The sequence below is a fragment of the Sciurus vulgaris genome (assembly GCF_902686455.1).
Source record: "Sciurus vulgaris genome assembly, chromosome: 14".
Classification (NCBI taxonomy): domain Eukaryota; kingdom Metazoa; phylum Chordata; class Mammalia; order Rodentia; family Sciuridae; genus Sciurus; species Sciurus vulgaris.
This window is the reverse complement of record NC_136475.1, coordinates 26,070,724-26,092,530: the sequence shown is the minus strand read 5'-3', so window position 1 is coordinate 26,092,530 and position 21,807 is coordinate 26,070,724. Positions and strand designations below refer to the sequence as shown.

General features: G+C 35.2%; 2 protein-coding genes across 4 annotated transcripts in view; both read right to left on the bottom strand.

Moving 5' to 3' along the window:
- Positions 1-356: 356 nt before the first annotated feature.
- Positions 357-21,807, bottom strand: part of GMCL1 (germ cell-less 1, spermatogenesis associated) — a 45,044-nt gene continuing 23,593 nt past the window's right edge. The window contains exons 10-15 of one of the 3 annotated variants that reach the window (XR_013759186.1): positions 21,364-21,433; positions 17,797-17,872; positions 11,828-11,973; positions 9,231-9,318; positions 1,661-1,876; positions 357-1,144 (exon numbers count right to left, since the gene is read on the bottom strand). Coding sequence is in view for 2 of the 3 variants with exons in the window: in XM_079110852.1 (XP_078966978.1) it covers positions 1,748-1,876; positions 9,231-9,318; positions 11,828-11,973; positions 17,797-17,872; positions 21,364-21,433 (509 nt within the window). In the remaining variant the exon portion in view is untranslated. Of the gene's footprint in view, positions 1,877-9,230; positions 9,319-11,827; positions 11,974-17,796; positions 17,873-21,363; positions 21,434-21,807 lie in introns of all 3 variants that reach the window. The other 2 variants (XM_079110852.1, XM_079110851.1) reach the window with 2 other exon arrangements.
- LOC306643628 (protein SAAL1-like) lies at positions 15,032-16,924 on the bottom strand. The gene is given in 2 exon segments (XM_079109842.1): positions 15,032-15,843; positions 15,846-16,924. Coding segments are annotated over 2 exon segments (1,422 nt in total). The 5' UTR covers positions 16,918-16,924; the 3' UTR covers positions 15,032-15,493.

The window sequence follows — 21,807 nt, the reverse complement described above, 5'->3', positions numbered from 1 at the left end:
CATAAGCAACTTGGAAAGAACCAATGAATAGGAACCAGATATAATTCCAATTTCTCCAGTTCATTTTTACAAGTGAAATGAAATAGTTAATTTTCCTTGTCAATATACTCAGTTTAGTTATCTTTACTTCCAAGATTCATAAAAGTTTATTCAAATAATCCAACTGAAGTCTAGCATTGTTTTTTAATGTATAAAGGATAATGAAGCTCTTATGCAGTGATAAAGAAAAAAAAAAACCTGAGAAAGATATAATTACAGCCAAATATAAAATTAAAAAGTATATCTTCTTGAAATAGCCAAGTCATTGTATTAGAAACCTGTACATTACAGTTCTAAGAGTGGAGGAGCAGGAGGCATTTAAAGCTTCCTTTATTTCAACCAAATGGATGAAAAAAGGACGAAAGCAATTTATGAACCTATCAACATACTACTGAGAAAAACTAATAAATTTAAAACTTAAAAGCAGTGGGTAAAAAAATTGACTAGAAAACAAAACAAAAATCCTAGTTTTAATTGTTTGTCCATTTTAAATAAGAGCTATTTATTAACTTTTTTCCAAATGGGCATTTATTATTTGCACAGATACATAAAAAATGATCCCCATTTTAAAAAAACATACTAAAAATATACATTAACCACTAAAGTACTTACTTTGAAAGGAAAACGAGCATGGCTATTTTCAAAATAGCAATAAACACAAGAAGCCAACTTATGTAGATCATGACAAGTGTATATCTCATTTTTGACAAAAATAAGTTCTATTTTTACATTAATGCTTTATTATCAGCTTTTATATTAGATCCTCCAAACCTATGTACATTAACTATGAAATTTTTATTAGTATGTATAACTCAAAGGCACTCAATTCAGAGGTTACAAAGTCCTGAGCTTAAGTATGAAACAGGATTCCCAACTAAAATTTGAACATAAATAATTCTAAAGATCAGAGAACATGAAAATGTTTAAAATTGTATTATCTGGTACATAAATAATTCATAACCTAATAATAAATGTATACAGAATGTCAAAGATAAGACCATGTAAGGCAAAGGAATATTCTCAGAATCAAACTGATTTTTTCCCTCATTCAAGTTCATCTGAAGGTCTAAAGCTGACTTTTGTTGTTGCTGAAATCCCAGGAAAGCTAAATTAGGAAAAAAAAGAGGCATGAAAATACTTAAGTTTTTAAAAAAGTTCCTCAGCTTAGTCTCCCCAAACCATGAAAAAAATATTTAATGATTAAAAATAAGTATAGATTGGAATGGTATTAGACTAAATAGGGGAATTAAAATGAGTAGTTGAAAAAATTGAAGGACAGCTTTAAAGGCACCAATTGAAAGAGCATTTGTAATTGGCCGTTCAAATTATTCCCTTAGCATTCTTTTAGCAAAATAATGTTCACTAACATTAGGCAGGATCAAATTTTAAGCTAAAAATTAAATCTATATTTTGTTGCAAAGAAATGTAAAATTTACCTACAGCAATTTTCTACTAATGCTAACTTAAAAGCATGAGCTGACATCTTTATAACATACATGGTTTGAGATGTTTTCTTGGCTTTAAAATGCTTTTTTCATATATGCATAGAAATGTAACAAGTGTAAGAACTATCTTCTGAATTATCTGTACAGTTCATAAGGCCTTTGTTAATATTAGTCACCTTAGATGTGAATATCAGTAGGGCCATTAAATTAAAGCTGGCCTAAAAAGTTTTCAAAGTGCTACTGTTTCCAACTGATGAGGATCCTCAGTTTTCTGGATTTTCTGGGTGACGATTGTTTTCAGTTCTTTTTTCTGGCGATATATACAAGAAGTTACAGCAGATATATAAAGGGAAGATCAGAAGCCTGCTGTCCAAGTTCATCACCACTTGTTCCTATAAGACAGATTTGTATGTTTAATGACAACTAAATAGCAATATTTAAAAAGCAAAATTAATTTAAAAACCAAGCTACTGAATTGAGTGAACCAAAGGAGGTAACATGGAATTAAGAGTTTGTGCCTGGAGTCCAAGAGCCACAACTCAAATCTCAAAAACTCCTGCCCTACTAAATGTGTGACCCTGTCAACTACAGATTCCTTGCTGTAAAATTGGGATAAGAGGAGAACCCATCTCATAAGATTGTACTGGGGATCAAATTAGACAATGTATAGAAGGTTTTGTAAAGCAACTATATATTAAATACTGAACAGGTGTAGTTATTTTCATTATTGCAAAATTTTTTGTCAAGTTCACACATACTGTATGAGACACAGTGAACAGGTAAATAGGTAAACACAGTGAACTTACTTTGAAAGGAAAACGAGCACGGCTATATTCAAAGCAGCAACAAACACAAGAAGCCAACTTATATAAATCATGACAAGTGTACACCTCGTTTTTGATAAAAATGATTTCTATTTTTACATTAATACTTTATTGTCAGCTTTTATATTAGATCCTCTAACCTTACTTGGTCTCCAAGCCTCTTACTTGGCTTCAGGTGGAGAAGTCATTATCACCATCAAGCAGGGTTCCTGCTCCCATCTAAAATTTCCCACTGTCCCAATGACAAACATGTTACTTGTCTTGTACATAAAACATTAACATGTAAAAGCAATTTCAGGTTCAATTTTATCAATACACATGAGAATGCTATGAACTCTCTCCAGAGACAGGAGCTTATACTATACTCAAGAACCATAAATATAACCATTATTGAAGTTATAGATCTGTTTGGAACCTCACATATGCTTTAGCAGCAACATTTGGCAAAGAAGGAAGACTGAGGGGCTCAGTAGTAGAGCACTCTCCTAGCATGTGTAGCAAGTTGGATTTATGGATCCTAGAATTTAAACAGATAAGATAGCATGTGTGAGGCACTGGATTTGATCCTCAGCACCACGTAAAAATAAATAAAGATACTGTGTCCATCTACAACTTAAAAAAAAAAAAAAGCAACACTGAAATGAGAATTCCTACTTTTTTAATACTTGAGGTATCTTCCATACAATAGTGTACACTAGTTTCACTTCATTTTACACATTTTGGAGACTATATCATTAAGCACTATTTAATCTACAGTTTACATTTTTTACTGAAGCAATGAAAATGAACTAAAACTAGAATATTGAGTGACCCTAGTAGGCTTAACTGAAACAGCTTTTGTGATATATTTAGATAAAGGTAAGGAATACAAATGTTATCCAAACACACACGCGCGCGCGCACACATACACACACACACACACAATCTCTGTACCTTTCAAAGAAGGAAAGTAGTGTTTAAAAAAAAAATCAGTGAACAAAATTGATGCCACCAACAAGGCTGACTGTGCTAACAGTGTCACCAGAGAGGAATGAGGTCAAAGCACAGTTGATCTTTAGATGTTCAAGTCACCCTGTCCTAGTCAAATTTGTATAAATTAGGTGAAGGACAAATGCTTTATGGTACGTATAACTGACGATAATAACCAAGATTCTAAACCACGACAAAGCAACAGTTCTAAGATCAGCAGTCTGGATTTTGAGTATAGGTAAGGCTGGGGTTGGGTGGGGTAGGCCAAAAGGGCTAACTCTGGGAAAAGGAGGAAGCCGATGTGGACATCACTTGAAGCTTGTAAGAGCACACCCATTTCTGAATATTAAGTTACATTCATCCCCATTCTCTATCCTCAAACAAGATCATTCTAGTTCCAGCTTTATCAAACCTTTAACTCCACCTACAGGCTCACCGAAGATCTGCATCTACATTGAAGCACATTTAAAGTTGCATGCCATTTTCCTTGTTCCACTGTTGAAGTGGAAGCTCCAGGGCCCATTGCATCACAGCAGCAGACATCTTCCTAGGTTCCCAATTCTATGTCCACATGATTATTTCTTCTTTTCTATATTTAAAATGTCTGCTTCTCTGAGTCTCATGCTACCTACTCTATACCACATCTCTATTGCTCCATATCTTATCTGTTTAAATTCTAGGATCCATAAATCCAACTTGCAACTGTAAAGTCTTCATGGAGTTATAGAGCAAGTCAAACTGAAACAGTCAACCACTGGCTGCTATCTATTCTTTCCTTTCTGGGTAATCTATGCTTTCACTCTTGAAGCTTGGCTTGGACTTCCCATCTTGGCTCTTGAATGTCTCACAAGGTTAGTTTTTTTGCCCACACCTTAATTACCAGTGGTTCCTACCTGGGTATCCATCTTGTTATATTCTCCTCATAATTCCTTTAGGTCATCTCTCCCAGTCATTATTTTCTAGTCCAGGCATTATTTATAAACTCCAGGCCCATTTATCTATCCCTATCAAATTTTCACCTTGATGTCCTCAAATTAAATGTGCCCTAAACTGAATTTATTGTCTCTCTTTACCATCACCAACTTGTCTATTCATTTTCCTTCTTATAATTCAAAGTTCAGGAAAAACCACTACTATAAATCAAGTTGCCCAAGTCAGAAAATCAGGAACCATCTTTGACAACTTTTTCTCATCCACACACAGTTAAGCACCAAATTGTGTCAAACACACTTTATTTCTAGAACTTGTCAACATTTCTTAATCTCCTTATTATCTATTTATCTGGACTGTAGCAACATAATCATTTTTGCCATTATCATGTCTCTGATCTTTCTTATATATTACTATCTGAGAGAACCTTCTATAATGCAAATTTAGTTAACATGCTTGTGAAACAGTTATAAAATAGATCTACAAAAATCACTAGCTTTCCCATGTTATCAAAAATTATTAGAAAAGATTCATTTTGCATTACAACTGAAATATAAAATACTTATCATTATAGTTTCAGGAAGTATACAGGAACCATGTGAAAACTAAATTCTAGAGAGAGATATAAGGATGATCTTAGTTTATGTAAAGAATATCATACCAGAGGGATAATATCAAATTCCCACAAACTATTCTATATATATAGAAATCAAAATCCCCAAATGAAACTTGACAAAATGATTCTACACCTGATATAGGAGAATAATCATATACAAAGAATTCAGAGATTTTTGTTTCTTTTTTGTTTTCCAGTACTTCAAACTGAACCTGGGGTGTTTTACCACCTAGCTACCTCCCTTTAAGTTGTTGAAGCCAGCCTTGAACTTGTGATCTTCCTGCCTCAGCCACCCAAGTTGCTGGGATGACAAGCATGTGCCACCATGCCCGGCCTTCCAGGGATTTTTGGAAAAAGAAGAATGAATGAAAGTGGTTTTGCATTAGGAGATATTAAAATGTGTTTTAAGTTTAGCCTGATTAAAACAAAAACAATGTTGTCTTTATAATAAAGAAATCAATAAAACAGTTCTAAAATAAAAAAAACAGTTCTAAAATAAAATAAAATAAGTTTATAGGGATATAGTATATGATGTGGCTTAATTCACTGATACACCTGATACATTTCAGAGATTTCATCAAATACTCCAAAGTAAACCAGAAAAGGAGTATAAAAAAAATACAGATGTCCTTATAGGCCTAATAAGAATGATGAGGCTTAAGGATCACACTAAAAGAGGTCATTAAAGGAAAAGATTAATAAATTATTTGAAGACTGAAAAACAAATGACAAAAATGAAAATTATAACCTATCACAAATGGTATTCTTTACTTACTATATGAGCTGTTAAAAATTAGCATGAGGGGTTGGGGTTGTGGCTCATCGGTAGAGCACTTGCCTAGCACATGTGAGGCACTGGGTTCCATCCTCAGCACCACATAAAAAAAAAATTTTTTTTTTTTAAATTAACATGAAAAATGAACACCTTACCAAAAGATTAAATGGGCAATATAAACAGTCAGCTTACATAAGATGGTATATCAAATAAACATACAAAACACAACTATACCAATAACAAGCAAAGAAATAAAAATTAAAACTAATATGTTTTCATTTATTACATTAGGGAAAAGATTAGAAAACAGTATAATACACTATACTGGTATACCCTGTTGCTAAGGGAAGTATACACGGACAGTATTTTTGGAGTGCAATTTTGGCTATGAGAAAATGTATGTATACACCATTTGACATGAATTCCACTTTTTTAAAAAAAGTTTTAAGTTGTTGATAGGTCTTTATTTTTATTTATTTATATGTGCTACTGAGAATCGAACCCAGTATCTCACATGACAGGCAAGACATGTGAGCCACAACCCCAGCCCTGAATTCCACTTCTTGAAATTTATCTTTAAAATTTCAGAAAATGTACAAAGAGATATGTACTTCTTTCTTTTTCTGGGAATTGAACCCAGGGGTGCTTTATCACTGAGCTACATCCCTAACCCTTTTTATTTTTTATTTTGAGACAGGGTCCTGCTAAGTAGCTTAGGTCCTCACTAAATTGTTGAGGCTGGTCTTGAACTTGTGATCCTTCTGCCTCAGTCCCCAAGTCGCTGGGATTAAAGGTATGCATCACTGTGCCTGGCAAAGACATCTATATTTCTTTTTTTTTTTTCTTTAAATATTTTTAGTTGTTGATGGACCTTTATTTTATTCATTTATTTATATGTGGTGCTGAGAATTGAACCCAGTGCCTCACACATGCCTCACACAGTGGTACACACATGTACCACTGAGCCACAACCCCAGGCCCACATGTATATTTCTTAATAAGAAAAAAGAGCAACAACTTTATCCAATAAGGAGAAATTATTTAAACTAAGGAATAGCCGAAACAACTAACATGCAGTTGATAAAAATGATACTGTAGTTATACATTTACTAGTAAGAAAAGCTATGAATAAAAAAAAAAATTCCCCTGATACTGAATGTAGGCTATGCAGAAGACAAAGACAATACATATTATTCACGGTTGATGTTAAGGTTGGCAAGAACCAGATCAAACAGGGCATAAAGAAGCTCTATGGTCAAGGTCAATACCTGCCTGCTCAGGCCTGATGGAGAGAAAGGAGGCATGTTTGACTGGCTCCTGACTCTGACGTCTAAGATGTTGCTAACAAAATTGGGATCATTTAAACTGAGTCCCAGCCAGTTCATTCTAAATATATATTTTTTTCACCATAAAAAAAAAGCAGGTTATAAAATAGCTAATGGGGCTGGGGATATAGCTCAGTTGGTACAGTGCTTGCCTCACATGCACAAGGCCCTGGGTTCAATCCCCAGCACCCCTACTCCACCAAAAAAGCTAATAGAGTCAATTTTGAAAAAAAAAAAAAAAAAAAAAAAAAAAAAGATACAAGAAAACAATGTCAGCAGTGATGTCCATATGACTTTTATTTCTGCTTATGTGTATTTTCTATTTTTCCTACAACAAGAACCTATAATCTATTAAAACGCACATATACAACTCCCCAATTATAATCCTTCCAAACCCTATCCGTAGTCCATCATGTACTGGGCTCTCTTTGTATTGAACTCTTCCAACCCTCTTTGAGTTCTGTGAATGACTCCATGTGTGCTCTTCTTGCTCGTTTGAAGCTTGGTTCAGGTATCCATTCACCTTTCAACTTTTCCAGAAGTCTTCTTTCTCCCCCTTTAATAACCATACCCACCCTCGACCACTCAGATGGGTTAAAGATTTCCCCGTCAATGCTGCATGCTACTCTGAGCTCATCCTATCATCTCACTTATACCAGTCTACATTAACACAGGCTCCTGTTTATTGCCTTCACAACTGCACAGAACCTAGTACAAAGGAGTACAAATGTCTACTGAATGAACAAATAAGCAACATTTGAAACACTACTATCTTGCTCTGATGTTTTTTAATTTTCTGGTTGCTTTGAGTCCTTACTATTTATCTATGATCTATTTAAATAATTTTTAAAGTTCCAGGTAAAGGGCAGTCATTGTCCTTTCAGTTTCAGAGGTTTCAGAAAGACCAACAGAGAATTCTAATGGACAAAGTTTTGAACTTTCTCCTTACGTATCTGCCTTGAAATGGTCATTTTCACATGCTACCTACCACATCTCTGTCACTAGATTTTCAACAATGGCTGAAGGACCTTCTGTACAAATGCCATCAAGAAATTCTCATCCAAGGTTTGTGAGGTTACTTCTAAGGTTCCTAGTAATGCGAAGAGGGTTCCACTATGGTCTCTTCAGTCTGAGGAAACTTCTATCTTCTCAGAATTTATGTGAACTATCCAGGCTGTCAATCTTTACGTTTTACCCTTTGCAATGTTAATTAGGTTTTTGTTGTTGTTTTTGTACTGGGGATTGAACCCAGGGGTGCTCTGCTAGTGAGCTACATCCTCAGCCCTTTTTATTTTTTTGAGGCAGGTTCTTACTAAATTGCCCAAGCTGACCACCAACTTGCAATTCTTCTGTTTCGACCTCCTAAATATCTGAGACTACAGGTGTGTACCACCATACCAGGCTGGTTAGTTTTTAATAGAAATAAACTTCCTCAATATTTTAACACTGTAATTTTACCATCTGAAAATAGTTGACTTTCTCATAATATTTTGAAACATCTACATGCATGTGATGTATGAAAAAACACATGGATTTAGAACTCATTTGGAGAATGTTACATTGAGATAACAGATATGTTATCTTACAAAATTAGTGTGCTAGAGAAAAATGTTACTTTCATATTCAGGAGTTATGGAGACATACTGGATTATCTTTAAGATGTCTACCATTAATGCACAAATAAATACAGTTATGTACACAGTGGGTCAAGCACTTAAAGTCACAACATTTTGGAGATATTCAAGATAAACAATCATTTCCCTATTATCAGCCTTCCCTGCCCCTAAAGTCAAATTGTGTTTTTTTGCTTTCATTTTTGTTGGCCCAGTTATGTTTCTATAGGTAGAATATTCCTTAGTTGAAATCCTGAGACCAGGAAGTGTTTCAGATTTTAGAAAATCTGCAATATACATAATGAGTTCTCTTGGGGATAGACCCAAGTCTAAATACAAATTCATTTATGTTTCATATATAACATATACACATAGACTCAAGGTAATTTTATATAATATTTTAAATAATTTTGTGAATTCAAGTCTTGTGGTATGGAATTTTCCATATGTGGCACTCAAAAAGGTACAGATTTCAGAGCTTCTTGAATTTCAGGTTTTTTGGATTAAGGATGCTCAATCTGTAGTGGGATCAGCTAAGTTATGCAGACGTGAATGTGGCACTTTAACCTTAAAAAAACTTTCAAACCAATCTTTAAATCAAATATTATTTTAATGTCAATTCTACTTGAGAATTTTCAAAAGAAGAGTCAAAACACAAACATTATGACACAACATTCAGAGTACTCAAACATACCTGATCCTTTTCAAGTGTAAGTATTTGATAGCCAGTTGTTCTACTGCATATTAATTTTCCACTACTATCAAAAGAAGCCAAACGTAACCTGGGATTAAAAAAAAATGAAAAATAAACATGAGATATTTTAAACATAGATTAATTTAAAGAAACTCTCCCTTGCTTTAATACTTTTTTCTCTTTCATAGTCTATTTTTTATTTTATAAGAGGCTTCAAAAAGTCTTTTCAGACTATAAACTGACCCCATTTGGATTTATAAACCTATGCTGTATACATATCTGAAATATAATTTGAAAATGACTTTTCAAAAATCTTTTTCTGGGGAGGGAAAGGTCAGAGGGTATAAATGACATTTTATTATGGTAAAATACACATGATATAAATTGTTCATTTAAATCATTTTTATACATTGATAATGCTCTGCAACTATCACTGTGACCCATCTCCAGAACATTTTCATCTTCTCCAGCTGAAACTCTGTACCCATTAAACACTCCCTATTTCCCCTTCCCAGCCCTGGCAACCACTAGTCTATTTTGTCTCTATAAATTTTCTTTTTTGTCAAAGTACTTTATGTCCCACCCCCCATATTTCTTATTTCCCAGAATTTCCTCTTTGCTTCTCCTCCTTCCTCCCCCTACTCCCTTTCCTTTATTCTACTGGTCTCCCTTCTATTTTTATGAAATTCCCCTTCTCTCTGAATTTGTCTACTCAAAGTACCTCATATGAGTGGTCATTCAATATTTGTCCTTTGGTGACATGCTTATTTCACTTATTATGTCTCTGAGGTTCATTCAAGTTTAGCATGTGTTGGAATTTCCTTCCTTTTAAAGACTGCATAATGTTTTGTTGTATGTATGTTACCACATTTTATCCATAATTTGTCAATGAACACATGGATTGCTCCTAATCTTGGGCTACTACGAATAATGCTGCTATGAATATGAGTATACAAGTATCTGTTCAAGGCTCTAATATCAATTCTTTTAGGTATATACACAAAAAAGGAACTGCTGGATCATATAGTAATTCTGTGTTTAATTTCTTTAAAAGCATCATAACATTTTCTTTCCTTTTTTACAGGGGGGTAAGGAGGGGAGCTTGGGATAAAATTCAGGGCTTTGCACACAAAAAGTGCTAGGAAAGCACTCTACCACTAAGCCACATCCATAGTACACAGGATTCCAATTATTCTATTTCCTTGTCAATACTTATTTTGAATAACAGCCATCCTTAGATGTGAAGTGGCATCTCACTGTGGTTTTGATTTCACTTTCACTTAGTATTCTTCTATGAGCTTATTAGCCACTTGTTTATCACTTTGGAACAATTTTATACAAATTCCTTTTAAAAAAATATTGTTTAGTTGTTAATGGACCTTTATTTTATTTATTTATACGTGGTGCTGAGAATTGAACCCAGTGCCTTACACATGCTAGGCAAATGCTCTGTATGCTCTGTCACTGCACTACGACCCCAGCCCTACAAGTCCTTCTGCTCTTTTTTTTTTTGTGGTGCTGGGTATTGAACTCAGGGTCTCATACATGCTAGGCAAGCACTCTATCACTGCCTTTGCTCATTTTTTAATTCAGTTTTTAAAAAAATCATATACAACTAGAAGTTGTTTTCTATGGATTCTGATTAACTCCTATCAGATATATAGTTTGCAAATATTTTCTCCCATTCCACTGCTGATAGTATACTTTGATGCACAAAAGTCCTCAGTTTTGATGAGGTCCAACTTACCTATTTTTCTTTTTTTGCCTGTTCTTTTGGTAACCTATCAAAGAAACTACTACCTAATCAAATGTTATAAAGACTTTACCCTGTATTTTCTTCTAAGGCCAGGTCCTTGTGATAGCCAAGTGCTCTAACACTGGAGCTACTTCTCCAGGTCCCAGTTTTAACTCTTATTACCAAAAAAAACATGATCCACCTTGAGGTGATCTTAAGTATAAATATATGATTTTAAAACAATCTGCTCACTGGGCAACTCAGGAGGCTGGAATTATAGACATGTTCAAGTTCCAGTTTAGTGAGATTCTCAGCAACTTGTGAGGTCCTGTCTCAAAAAATAAAATGGTCTGTGGATGAAGCTCAAAGGTGAAGTATTCCTGGGTTCAATCCCTAGTACCAAAATAAATAATTAAAAAGATAATAATCTGTTCATTAAGTCATTTCCCCCTTTGTTAGCCTATAGCATACTCTCTAGAAAAAGAAAGCCAGTTCAACTGTTAGGCAAAGTTGTATATACCAAATCAGGTAGAACGTTAAGGATAATACAAGGCATGTTGGTAGAAAAGCACCTTGCCATACTTCTAGTTTGGATATTTTATTTATAGTTATAGCAACAAAACTTCAAACTCAGTATCGGTCCTCTATCAATCATATTCCAGCCCATTCATTCTAATATACTAGATCTTTTGATTTTGATTATTAATGATATATTTCACAGAAATGAAGTCTTACCAGTTCCAAACACTTTCACACATTCTGTGTCTTACTGAAGTTCTCTTATTGGTATAAATCATCAAGGTTTTATTTTATTATATTTCCTCTCTAGTGAGGAGATCGGGATGGGTAAATCGCATCCTACCTAAATGCTATGCTCCTCCGAGGTTGTAAACTGACAGATCCGCTACATGGCTGATTCAGTGTATTGCGTTTGAAAATGATGTACCGATTGGTGTAAGTTACAAGTAGGTCAAAGCCGAAGTTAAAACCCGTCCACCGCCAGCAGTACTAAAGAGACAAAAGAGAGATTTATTTCAGTTAATCACATTAGCAAGTAAAAAATAAAAAGTTCTAAGTTTTGTTTTTTTTTTTTTTCCTCCTCTTTGCAAGTATTTCCCTCATGGTTCTCCTGTTTTTTTGTCAATGCCTTTCCCTTAAGGCTTTCCACAGAGATCATTTTATTTTTTATATGCCTAGTCAGAAAAGCAACCTTTATGATCATAATTCCTTAAGCTGCTTTCCTACTACGGCCTTCTTATGCTCTCCATACTGCAATTCTATCATAAAAAACAGGCTTCCATTGCAATTCTAAGTAAGTGTTGCTTACATACTGCAAGTCCAGACGGAGGCAAAAACCCATAAAATTCACCTAACTTTAAAAATATTCTAATACCTTAAGCAATTAATCAAACAGACACACAACTGGGTTATTCTAAATACCATCATAGGGTTCTAAGTTTGTTTATTCTATCAGCTAATAGTTAAGAGAAGTAAGGTACTACGGGATAGGAAAATAAAATCAGGGCTTCAAGGGTTTGGTGGGCACCCTGAATTATAACATTATTCAATATTTAACCAACACACTGAGTACATATACCAGGCACTGCTTTAGGCAGTGGAGACACAGCAGTAAATAAATTTCTGCCCTACTAGGAATTATATTTCACTATGTGACTATGTTTGCGTGGTAGAATAAAAGATGTACAATACACCTGGACTAGAAGAGAAAAGAATGTCAGGATGATGCAGGAAAGCATAGTTATTACTGTAGGAACAAAATTTTTGAACAGATGAGAAGGGATGGGATTCAGTACAAGAAGAGGGGATGCACTAGGTCAGAAGTAGACAGTTCAGAGAGACAGTTGTCTCTCTGAAGAGACAAGAACAGTGCACAGCTACAGACTGGTGGAACTGCTGGTAAGAGGATGTAGAGATTCTCTCCCAATTGCAGTAAGAAGCAAGACCACTGGGTAAAAATAAGGGGAGTAGCACTGCCCTTTTGAGGAAGAAGGTATGAGCTACATCAGCTAATGGGAGACTAAATTCCCTAGGGAAGTGAGGATAACCATACAGCACCGAAGACCTACTTGATGTTTATGGTTACAACATTTAAGTAAAACCCACTGGTATATGGTTTTGTTCTTAGTCACGTTCATCTGTGTGACTGCAGGCAAGGACTACTTGCAAAGCTGGGATTTAACAAGAGTTGGGGTTTAGCCAGGTGAGTTTGACAAAGTCACAGTGGGAAAAGGAAAGCTAATAAAAGTATAAGCAAGCGGCTAATTTTAAGATGGAACATAAAATATAAGTGAGGTAAAAAAAAATGGGGATATGGTGAGAAAGGAGATAGAAAAAGATAGTAAGAACAATGTGTTGTATATCCCAGTGGGGTTAAAAAATTGTTGGAGTCCAGATACTCGAGGGAGGGAGCTAGAAAGCTAAGAGGAAGTGAAGACTGAAAAGGGATGCTTGACATAGGAGATTTTGAAGGTTGTAGTTATCAGCTGATTAAAAAAAAAAAACAAAAAAACCCAAAAAACTGAGGATGTCCTCATGGGAATGGATGCCTGAGGTAGGGTGAAGCACAGTATCACTGGGGACAAGGGAAAAGACATACTGAAATCACCAAGACTGCCAATAAAAGTAGTGACAAGTAATCAGAGTGAGCCTGTGAATGACACCCATAATAAGGGTCATAGATGGTAGTAGAAGCATTTGCTTCAAAGGAGCTATTAAAAAAAAAAATGACAAAACAAGCTGTAGTCCAATGAGAGACAAAGGAGGAACAAAATTTGGAAGCAGCAACAAAGAAGAACAAGAATAAGACAGGTATTCCTCTTGCACACTCTAAACACTTATCACAATTGTGAATACCAACATAATTAACTTTTAAAAATTAAAGTTAAGCTCAATGTGGTGGCACATGCCTAAAATTCAAGCTACTCAGGAATGAGGCAGGAGGATCACAGTTTGAAGCTAGCCTGGGCAATTTAGCAAGACCCTGTGTCTCAGAACAAAATGAATAAACAAAACAAAGGGCTGGGGTAGCCCAGTGGTAGAGGGGTTGCCTAGCACGAGTAAGGCCCTGGGTTCAATCCCTAGTACTGAGGGGAAAAACAAAATGAGGGTTAATGTGGGAGAAAAAGCATCAAATGGGCATCTAAATTAGGCTAAAATTTCTTTAAAAATGAAAATCATGATTAGGCTTTAAAATCAACTTAATAAATTACAATCAGCTTTTAAAAATTAGATAGAAAATAAGTTCATTGGTTAAGTGTTATTTAAAATATTTATCTTTTACTTTTAAACATATATACTGGGTGGTAGGAAAAAAAGATAATTCTTTTCTGGGGGTTACTGGGGATTGAACTCAGACGCACTCAACCACTGAGCCACATCCCCAGCCCTATTTTGTATTTTATTTAGAGACAGGGTCTCACTGAGCTGCTTAGTGCCTCATTTTGTTGAACTCCTCTGCCTCAGCCTCTGGAGCCACTGGGATTACAAGTGTATGCCACCGCACCAGGCAAAAAGGTAATTCTTTTTTTTTTTTTTTTATTGTAAACAAATGGGATACATGTTGTTTCTCTGTTTGTACATGGCATAAAGGCATACCATTTGTGTAATCATAAATTTACATAGAGTAATGTTGTTTGATTCATTCTGTTATTTTTTTCCCTTCCCCCCACCCCTCCCACCCCTCTTTTCCTTCTATACAGAGCTTCCTTCCTTCATACTTGCCTCCCTCCCTAACCCTAACTCTAACCCTAACACTAACCCTTCCCTCCCCCCATTATGTGTCATCATCCACTTATTAGTGATATCATTCTTCCTTTGGCTTTTTGAGATTGGCTTATCTCACTTAGCATGATATTCTCCAATTTCATCCATTTGCCTGCAAATGCCATAATTTTATCATTCTTTATGGCTGAGTAATATTCCATTGTATATATATACCACAGCTTCTTTATCCATTCATCAATTGAAGGGCATCTAGGTTGGTTCCACAGTCTGGCTATTGTGAATTGAGCAGCTATGAACATTGATGTGGCTGTATCTCTGGAGTATGCTGATTTTAAGTCAGAGCTGAACTGCCCTGCTCTGGGCTTCTTATTGCATAAATACACAAAATACATAAAGACTAAGCTAGTATAAGAGTTTTCTATTACTATAGCTGAATGTACTTGTAGTGGATACTAACCCACAATTTTCACATAAAAATCAAATTAATAGTTATAGAGAAAATCCTCACCAACCCCTCAAATATTCTAAAAAGAACTTCAATGGTAAGCTTGTATTTTTGCTTTCTTCAAATAAGATAAATAACTCTTTAGCAATATTAAAATTGGAGGGAGGTGACAGTTGAGATTTCAATGCCAAATAATTAAGTTAGGTAAGTCTAGAGAGGAAGGGCACAATAATGGGCAATTAGGTTTACTATCAGTTTTATCTAGTATTTCCTATATGTCAATTTCAGCTATGAAAACAATCAAGTTTATTTCTTGGAGAAGAAATTCCAACTCATTTTTTAAGCCTGAACCTTCAAAGTTGGGAAGCTTTCCTCCAGGTCATCAGCAAGGGCCTTATCGACTTCATGTAAGATTTTAATGAAGTCCTCCACCACTGGACTGTAAAAAGGAAGGTGGTTTTGAAATGCAGAGAAACATTTCTGCTTGCTTAACTGGCCCTCCTTTAGCCCCTGTGCCACAGTCTCCTTTGTTAATGCCTGAAAAATATTAGAAAGAAATTCGCATGAAATATCCTTTAAGATTTTCAAGTGGAAATCATCTTGGGTTGCATCAGACTTTTTATTTTCTTCTTGGCTAGACTCTATTGAATTCTCTGGTTTCTTCTGACAATGTTCCATATTTTGTAACACCGGATTAGACTGTCAATCAGAGGAAGGTCTATTTTTTCTTTCTTTAGATATTCCTGGTCAGCCTGTGAAGCATAGATGGCAGACAACACTGAAAAAACAGAGGCTAGCATTGTTTTCTGTTCTTGCAGTATGATGGGTGGGTCATCAGATTGGCAGAATTCATGGCAGACCAGGTCAAAAAGTAAAGTCCAAGTGTCTTTCCCAGTATCAGGACACTGTACAATTGCTTGAATTCCATCATCCACTGTGGTAAGCAGCTGTAAGATACGCATGTAAACATCAAGCCCCTCTGGGTTTTCAGAACGTACTTGTTTGGCAGCTTCAAGTACACAGGGCACAATCCTAAACACTGGTTGCTCTTCAGAATCTTCCTGGGGTTGGTCCAAAGGCTGAGCAGTCCCATTTCTAATCCATTCCAACATTAATTTCTCATCCAAATCAAAGAGTTTGTCCACAACCTCCCCCACCTTCACCAGCAAGTCAACATTTGTTGAACTTGACATGATGAAACAAATGCTATCATAAATAGCTGGATGTTCCCATATTCTTTCAACCCAGACACTGGCCACTTCTGTCTGGGAAAGGCAAGTAAGCAACAACCTGCTTGTTTCCAGCAAAGTAGGAGGGTCTGAATCATACAAACAGTGCAGTAACACTTGCCCAAGATTTTTATCACTGCTGATGGACACACATATCTCTTGGAAACAGGCCATATTACCTAAAATCCCCACACAGATTTCTCTTAATCGAGGCCACTTAGATCTGGCCAGTACTCCCATAAATATGTCAGGAGCATTAAATTCTTGAAGAAACAAAGCCACATCCTCATCCATTGACATATCCCATACTCTGCAAATTTCATTCTCCATTTCTTCATCAAGTTCCATCTGCTGCTCCTCATCATCTGAGCCGGATTTGTTGTTTTGAGGTCTAACAATCTGGATAAGACCGCTGAGGACGCCAAAGAGCCAGTGTTTGCTGTAGACCGTGCTCCCTATGCAGTCTCCTCCAGCCCCCTCATCATCCTCCTCCTCCTCCCGACTGGGCGGCGGAGGCGAGGGGTTGCAGTCCATGACTGCACGCGCCATCAGAGCGCTGCACCCACGCTGGAAGCCCGGTAATTCTTGATGTGGATAGCAATCAGAGGGTTTAACTATCTTTGATTTAGGGTAATAATAAAACAGAATGACTTTTAAGACTATGTAATGTTCCCACATAACTTCCCTTCTTCTTTTTTTGGGGTGATAGGGTCTTGTTATATTGCTCAGGTTAGTCTCAAATTGGTGATCCCTCTGCCTCAGCCTCCCAAGTAGCTGGGATTATGGGCACATGCCACCATGCCTGTGATCATTTTACTTCCTTATCTTGATTTCTGGATTGCTAGAACTATAGAAAAAGGAATCATGAGAATACAGATGTCCCTATGAAGCCATGAGAGTGCATGAAACCACCTACTGCAGACTTGGGAGAGAAAAAGGTCTGGAGACAGCCAAAGACAAAGGAATGATCAGAGAAATAGAAATCAAGTGTGATGACAGAGAAGTTCAAGAGTAGGTTGCTGTTAAAGAATTAAATGGTCAATTTAAAATGTCAGGCTAAAAGAACCGAAACACACCTTGGGATGGGGATCCTCTTCTCAAATCTCTTATCTGGACACCAAGTATAAATTCAACCATCTCATGCAAGGCTGAGTAATTCACCACTGAGCATGGTGGCTAGAACTCATTGCCTAGGACAACATACTACAAGAACTATCAAATAAGCTCTCCGTAAGCATAAAAGGGATCATGATGGATACACAAAGTGCATTATGGTTAAAGAGTTATTAGACATTTGATCTGTGTTTTTTTATTATGAAGAATTGCAAACACATGAAAGTACAAAAAACAGTCTAATGATCCAGACTTTCTCAACTATCTATGAGAAAATTAAGAATCACAACCCATACTTACTTCACCATCTTTGGCAAGCTTTCTACCACATCTCATGCTATTTCCCTCTAGTTCTTCTTTATTAATTTCTTGAGGCCTAAAAATATACATAAGACATGAACTTCCACAGAAAATAGGTAATCAGTAATTGAAAAAGAGCTGCAAGTTAAAAAGAATAAGGGCTTGGGATAAAGCTCAGTGACAGTTCAATCCTCAATATCATAAAAAATAAATAAAATTAAAAATAAAACAAAAAATAGTTACTTGACTTAAATATATACACACTTTGTGTGTGTGTGTAGATAAAAATAAGAATGTATTGAGGGGCTGGGAAGATTGCTCAGTCGGTACAGTGCTAGCTTGTAAGCACAAGGCCCTGGGTTCGATCCCCAGCACCAAAAAAAAAAAAAAAAAAAAAAAAAAAAGAATGTATTGAGCTGGGGGTGGAGTATAGCTCAGTGGTAGAACACTTGCCTAGCATACATGAAGCCCTGGGTTCATTCCCCAGCACTGCAAAAGAATAAAAAAAAAGAATTAAGAATTACTAATTAAATCTAGTCCATTACCTTTGCTAAAAAAAAAAAAGAAAAAGAAAAAGAAAAAGAAATTACAATTCTTCAGTGTCTCACTTTTTGCCCTGCCATGTAGATTTACTTTTACTAGGGCTCAGTCAAATCAGAGAAGAGGGAGAAAAAAATATGAAGTGCTGGGTTGGGGTTGAAGCTCAGTGGCAGAGTGCTTGCCTAGCATGTGTGAGGCACTGGGTTTGATTCTCAGCACCATATAAAAATAAAATAAAGGTCCATCAACAACTAAAAAAAAAAAAAAAAATACTGTTCACTAGGGAAATAGAATACTTAAAAGTCTAACTGCTAATTAAAATCTATTATTTCTGTAAGATGTGACCTGGTTATTACCTATTACTTGATAGTACTTTTTAAAATTTTTAAAAATTGTTCTATTTAGTTATACATGACAGCAGAATGCATTTTGATTCATTGTACACAAATGGATAGTACTTATTTTATATGCAAACCATTTTCATGTAGTGTAATTTTACAAAATAAATGTCATAGGAAAAAAGTTGTATAATATTGTCTATTATTCTTTGGTTTGTTCCTTACTTTAAAAATTTTAATCAACTGCTTTTAAGTTGTAATAATAAATGGCATTATTATTATTATTATTTTGGCAATTCCAAATAAAATACAATATATTCATTAGTTTACATTTAAAGTGCCTAGAAACTGGAACATAATATATAATTATAATAAGTAAATGTAAATAAAACACATTCTTAGTATCCGAGTACTCTAGGTAGTAAAGAACTGGACATAGTTATTATAATAATGTGGAAAGAAGCACTATGTTAAAATCACAAGGGCACATATTTACTGCCCAGAGTAGAGGGGAAGATCATCAGAGAATACACATTTGTGTTTGAGTAGGACTGTGTTGGTGTGGAAGTCAGAGGCCTATTCTGTTCAGGGGAAAGAAATACAGGCAGAAGGAATAGTAGGCTATGTATAAAAAAGGGACTGAAGAATAGAATATAAATGGATAAAGAATTTAGGGCAGCCAGAATATAAGATGAACAGGACAGATGCAACTAAAGGCATTTGGGATAGACTGTTGAAGGTTGCCAGGGGCCACCATGCTAATTCAATTTCTCAACTTTTCCTGTAGGTAGTAGAGTTCCCAGATGTTAGTTCTATTAGTAAACTTCTTATGAACAATTGCAAACGTGATAGTGGAGAAAATTACTTAATGAGTCATATCTCAACATCTGGCCTCAATAATCTTGAGCAATAATAATTACTTAACTATTAGCATTGAATGTCCCTGGACACATTTAAGTGGAAGTAACATAACTATATTTGTTTTAGAAAAATAACCCTCTTGGCAATACATAAGAGAGTTTAGACAAGAAGAACCCTGTAGGGAAACATAACTAGATCATAACCTAGTATCCAGGAAACACATCATCTTCCTCACTAGCAGAGTTGCAGCTAAAGATGGGCTGGGCAGATGCTGCATCTCCATGGAATAGAATATGTCATCAGTGGCAATATAATCATATACTTTTTTTTTTTTTTCAGTGCTGGGGATTAAACTCAGAACTTCATGAATGTCAGGCAACTGCTCTACCACTGAGCTCTATTCCCATCTCTACTCATATGCTTCTGAGGTCAAGAAAATCAGACACTTAAGTAAGACTCTTACGAACCTCAGTTAAGGATAAAAGTGAGAAATTTTTTGAAAAATAAAGAACATCCAAAATTTTAAAGCTGAACAAACAAAATAATGAAGTGTCATTATTTAGTTTCTATTTTATTTATAATCCCATTTTCCCCAAATCAAAATGAAAACAAAATAACAACTCCAATAAAACCCTGGATAATGATAACCTTATACATATTATTTGGATATGAGCTTATAACTAGACCATTATTTTAGGAAATTCTTCTGTATATAAAACTTAAACTTTAATAAAAAAATTAAACTTTTTGAGGCCTCTTCTATATACTTAAGGTGAAAGTCTTTCACACTATTTCAGGAAGCTAGCATAAGGAACACATAATAAATGTGCAAGCATTTGTGAACTGCAAAGTACTACAAATTTAAAGAAAAGGTTATTTTCTTTCCCTTAAAATGAAGAAAGTGCATAAATATTCTGTAGGGGGTCAGAAGTTTCTGGGGAGACACCTGTAACCAGATAGTTTTAATTCATTGTAGACTCAAAGATCTTCAAAACCTATTTATTAATCGGAAGTTGAAAATACAAGTATGAAAATCAGCTTTATCTATAGGTAAGTATAAAAAACAAACTTTATGAAAGCATCATTCCAATTAATATTTCAGTGTTAAAAGATAATCATTATAGGTGAAAAAGTATATGAATTATTCAATTTTACTAACATAGCTAGTGATAATTGAAACTTTCTATTATACTATCTAACTGACCGACAATTTGTAAGATGGATAAGGTTCTAAGTATATAAGAATAAATGTTGATTACATAATCTTTTCTCTATTTCAACATTTGAGTTTTCAATACAGCAATGATTTTTCAATATAATGAATACATTTTAAAAATTCAAAGCAAAAAGAAAATATTTCTTTTTTGGACTAGGGATGTAGCTCAGTGGTAGAATGCTTGCTTATCAAGCATGCGAGAGGCTCTGGTTTCAATCCCCAGCACAAAAAAACCCCAAAAATGGTTTTGTTGTTTTGTCTTATGGTACTGGGGACTAAACCCAGAATGGCGCTATCACTGAGCTACATCATCAGCCTGATCAAATTTCCTTCCTCCCTTTCTCTCTTCCTCTCTCCCTTTCCTCCCTTTATTCCTTCTTTCCTTCCCCTTCCTTTATCTATCCATCCAACTTTTTGTGGTACTGGGGATTAAATCCAGAGATACTCTACCACTGAGCTACACTAAATTTTACCCAGGTTGGCTGTGAACTTGTGATCCTTCTGCCTCAGCCGCCCAAGTTGCTGGGATTACAAGTGTATGCCACCACACCTAGTTAAAAGTTTTATTTATTTATTTTTTTAATGAACAATAATATAATGAAATATACTTACCCCACTTCACTGTCTTGTTCTGCCCGGAGCATAGCAAGCCACTGCTGCTTATATACAGAAGACAGCCATTCTAAAGCATAAACATTCATTAATTAATTAAAAAAAAATAAAAATGGAAGAACACACATAATTTAAACATGTTAAGTAGTAGATAGAATTGTTATTTCTTTCCTTTTTGTTTTTTTTGGTGATACTGGGGATTGAACCCAGGCCAACTGATCAATATCCCCAGCCCCTGGATTATTATTTCTAAATTCAAGTTTAAAACAGTAATTTAAAAAGTATCTTATATTTTACAAATGTGCTGTGATAATATGGCTTAATGATCTTGTAGTGGTAAAGTTCATCCAGTCTAGACTCTATTTAGATTACATACACTTAATTTTAAACCCTGTTAAAAGTTATTAATTCTTGCATTTAATAGTTTCCTTTTCACAGTTCATG